General features: G+C 39.1%; 1 protein-coding gene across 1 annotated transcript; it reads left to right on the top strand.

Annotated features, from left to right (window-relative positions):
* The first annotated feature begins 2,008 nt into the window (after window positions 1-2,008).
* Window positions 2,009-3,846, top strand: GK2 (glycerol kinase 2). Its single transcript, XM_033106490.1, has one exon. It carries the CDS (start codon window positions 2,010-2,012, stop codon window positions 3,669-3,671), a length of 1,662 nt encoding a protein of 553 aa, XP_032962381.1. The 5' UTR covers window position 2,009; the 3' UTR covers window positions 3,672-3,846.
* Window positions 3,847-4,147: the final 301 nt, after the last annotated feature.

Raw genomic sequence — 4,147 nt, 5'->3', positions numbered from 1 at the left:
TAATGCAGAAAAATTCTATTCATTGAGTGGATATTTAATAATTTTTCATTAGTGAGAAAATGAATATTTATTCACGAACTTTCCAATCAGAAATTTTAAGTGGATTTCCATTCTGGCCAAGATGAAGTAACAGGTATTAGATTTATCCTCATTTATCATCTGAAACAATGAAAAATGAACAAAATATATTCAACAGCCTGCATAATTAAAAAACATATAACAACAATTCACAAATACTGGATATCAGGTAACAAAGGGCAGTGATTCCCTAAGAGGCAAGAAACAGATGGCATGAGTACTATAACTTCCCAGCTTATTGCATTGAGGGAGTTTTGAGGCCACAGCACTGGGAACAGCGTGAACCCTGTGGTAAGAAGATGGAGCTGAGTATCCAGAGAGATGAAGACAGCTGGAATGTGCAGGTGTTAGAAAGAAAACAGCTGCATAAGAAGAGGACTCTGGAGATCTTCAGCAGGTAGCCCCTTAATATTGAGTATTGATCAGTACATGTGAGAGAGGAAACTGTTTGAGGCTGAGGAAAGATGCACATGAAAAGATGAAAGATAACAGTTTCCAGTGTTAATCCAGTACGAGGAACAGGGACTATTCCCACCGACCATGAAAACCTCATTTTTCATAGGCTCTGGGTAGAGAACACTCATCATAGTAAAAGGCAATAATTAGCCCTAGACTGAGGACTGTCCTGTTCCAAACAAATCTTAAATGCAAGACTCAAAAGAATCAAACTGTTTCCAAGTAACTTAACTGCATCTCAAAACAAAGCTCAAAATTTATAGGAATACAAAAATATCCAGCAACCCAACCAGGTAAATTCACAATATGTGGCATCTAATCAAAAATTATCGGGCATGCAAGGAAGCAGGGAAATACAAGCCATAATGAAGAGATAAATTAGTCAAAATTTAACCAGAACTAATACAAATGCCATAGTTAGCACAAAATGAAATTAAAAGTTATTCTAACTGTATTCCATGTGCTCAAAAAAACTAAGTAAATACTTTTAAAACTCCAATTGAACTCCTTGGGAAGAAATTACAATGTGTGAGGTGAAAAATACACTGGAAGAATTAGCAGATTAAACATAGAAGAAAGATAAGTAAACTTGAAGACATAGCAACATAAACTATCTTCAGTGTACCATAGAAAGAAAAGATAATTATAATAGTAAGTAGAGCATCAGTGATCTGTGACACAATTCCAATATGTGTGGAGTCTCTAAAGCAGAGAAGAGAGAGAAAATAAAATTTATTTGTAGAAATAGTGGTCCAAAGTTTTCCAAAGTTGATGAAATCTATAAACCCACAGACCCTATGAGCCCCAAACACAGGAAAAAAGAAATTACACCAAGTTACGTCATTTTAAAACTAACCAAAACCACTGATCAAGAGAAAAAATACTTAAAGGCAACGAAAGAAAAATAGGCATGTTAAAAGTAAGGATGACAGCGATGTTCACACTTGAAACGACATAAGAGAGAAGATGGTGGAGCAATAGTTTCAAGCCCTGAAATTAAAAACTAATAAAAATAATTAGAATTTTTATATCTAGAGAAAAATGTCTTTAAATATGAAGAGGAAATACTTCTCAGACATCCAAAAGTGGGGAGAATTCATTTCCAGCCATTCTCACGACAAGAAATGTTGAGGGAAACCTTAAAAGCAGAAAGAAAATAGTAACAGAAATATGGATCCGCATAGAATGAAGAGTACCGGTGACTAATTATGTGGGTAAATATATGATTTTTTTACTAAAACCCCCTTAAAAGATAATTGGGCGGTTGGGGGCACGGCAGAGCCTGAGCCAGCAGGGCGGGGTGAGAAGATGTAGTGCTGGTTAAAGGGCAAAGGTTGCCTCCAGCGGCTTCAGGTTCAGCCCAGGCAGCCACTGCGCCTGCGCCTTTTGCATCTGATGTACTGCATGCCCCTCCCCCCAAAACCTCCGTCACCTGGGAAACGGCACCAGAGTTGCTGGGTCTACCTGTTGGTTTCATGGCAGCCCCGAAGAAATCAGTTGTGGGGCCGTTGGTGGGGGCAGTGGTCCAGGGGACTAACTCCTCTCATTTTCTGGTTTTCAATTCTAAAACAGCGGAACTACTTAGTCACCATCAAGTGGAATTAACACAAGAGTTTCCAAAAGAAGGATGGGTAGAACAAAACCCTAAGGAAATTCTTCAGTCTGTCTATGACTGTATAGAGAAAACGTGTGAGAAACTTAACGAACTGAATATTGATATTTCCAACATAAAAGCTATTGGTGTCAGCAATCAGAGGGAAACTACCCTAATCTGGGACAAGTTAACTGGAGAGCCGCTCTACAATGCTGTGGTATGGCTTGATGTAAGAACCCAGTCGACCGTTGAGAATCTCAGTCGAAAAATTCCAGGAAATAATAACTTTGTAAAGTCCAAGACAGGCCTTCCACTTAGCACTTATTTTAGTGCAGTGAAACTTCGTTGGATTCTTGACAATGTGAGGAAAGTTCAAAAGGCTGTTGCAGAAGGTAGAGCTCTTTTTGGGACCATTGATTCGTGGCTTATCTGGAATTTGACAGGAGGAGTTAATGAAGGTGTCCACTGTACAGATGTAACAAATGCAAGTAGGACAATGCTTTTCAACATTCATTCTTTGGAATGGGATAAAGAGCTCTGTGACTTTTTTGAAATTCCAATGAACATTCTCCCAAATGTCTGCAGTTCTTCTGAGATCTATGGCTTAATGAAAGATGGGGCCTTAGAAGGTGTGCCAATATCTGGGTGTTTGGGGGACCAGTCTGCCGCATTAGTGGGACAAATGTGCTTCCAGGAAGGACAAGCCAAAAACACGTATGGGACAGGTTGTTTCTTATTATGTAATACCGGTCGTAAGTGTGTATTTTCTGAACGTGGCCTTCTGACCACAGTGGCTTACAAATTAGGCAGAGATAAGCCAGTATTTTATGCACTGGAAGGTTCTGTTGCTATAGCTGGTGCTGTTATTCGTTGGCTAAGAGATAATCTTGGAATTATAAACAACTCAGAAGAAATTGAAAAACTTGCTAAAGAAGTAGGTACTTCTTACGGTTGCTACTTCATCCCAGCCTTTTCAGGGTTATATGCACCTTATTGGGATCCCAGTGCAAGAGGGATAATCTGTGGTCTCACTCAGTTCACCAATAAAAGTCATATTGCTTTTGCTGCATTAGAAGCTGTCTGTTTTCAAACCAGAGAGATTTTGGATGCCATGAACCGTGACTGTGGAATTCCACTCAGTCATTTGCAGGTAGATGGAAAAATGACCGACAATAAAATTCTTATGCAACTACAAGCAGACATTCTGCATATTCCAGTAGTAAAGCCCTCTATGCCTGAAACAACTGCACTGGGAGCCGCTATGGCGGCAGGAGCTGCAGAAGGAGTGGGCATTTGGAGTCTTAAACCTGAGGACTTGTCATCCGTCCTGATGGAACGGATTGAACCACAGATCAAGGCCACAGAAAGTGACATTCGTTATTCTACATGGAAGAAAGCTGTGATGAAGTCAATGGGTTGGGTTACAACTCAGTCTCCTAAAAGTATTGATTCTGCTATCTTCTCTAGTCTGCCCTTGGGTTTTTACATAGTGAGTAGCATGATTATATTAATTGGAGCAAGATACATATCAGGCCTACCATAATAACACCAAGCATAGATTCTCTAGATGTGAGCTTTCTACATAATGAAAGAATTCAGCAATTTTATCTCTGAATGAGATGACACCAACACAGACTCTGGATTTAGTTATAAACCACTTGCTTCATGACTTATGAGAACTCTACAAGTAGATCTGTGACTTGAAATAAATAAATTACAGCAAAAAAAACCGCAACACTATAGAAATATTTGGTATGTTTTTTTTCAAACATTGACAGTTAAGGTTGGGCCAGACACTTTGGGGTTAACTGCTTCCATTGTTATAAAATTCTGCCCCATGCCCTCTAGAATATAGGATATTCATATTGCATCTGTGGAATCTTTCATCAAACATTTTTCTAACACTACAGACCAGGATTTGGTTCTCTGTACTACATACACTTGACTAAGAGGTGTAACTAAACTGCCAGAACTGAGGGATTTGTAGTTTTTAATAGACCCCCCAAGTCCCCTTTTGTA

Source organism: Rhinolophus ferrumequinum, chromosome 5, assembly GCF_004115265.2.
Source record: "Rhinolophus ferrumequinum isolate MPI-CBG mRhiFer1 chromosome 5, mRhiFer1_v1.p, whole genome shotgun sequence".
Lineage (NCBI taxonomy): Eukaryota > Metazoa > Chordata > Mammalia > Chiroptera > Rhinolophidae > Rhinolophus > Rhinolophus ferrumequinum.
The sequence above is the reverse complement of the archived record's forward strand: the minus strand, read 5'-3'. Positions and strand labels throughout refer to the sequence as shown.

Bases quoted from the DNA above. Each gene is read 5' to 3' on its own strand.
- GK2 (XM_033106490.1), top strand. From the start codon at position 2,010: ATGGCAGCCCCGAAGAAATCAGTTGTGGGGCCGTTGGTGGGGGCAGTG.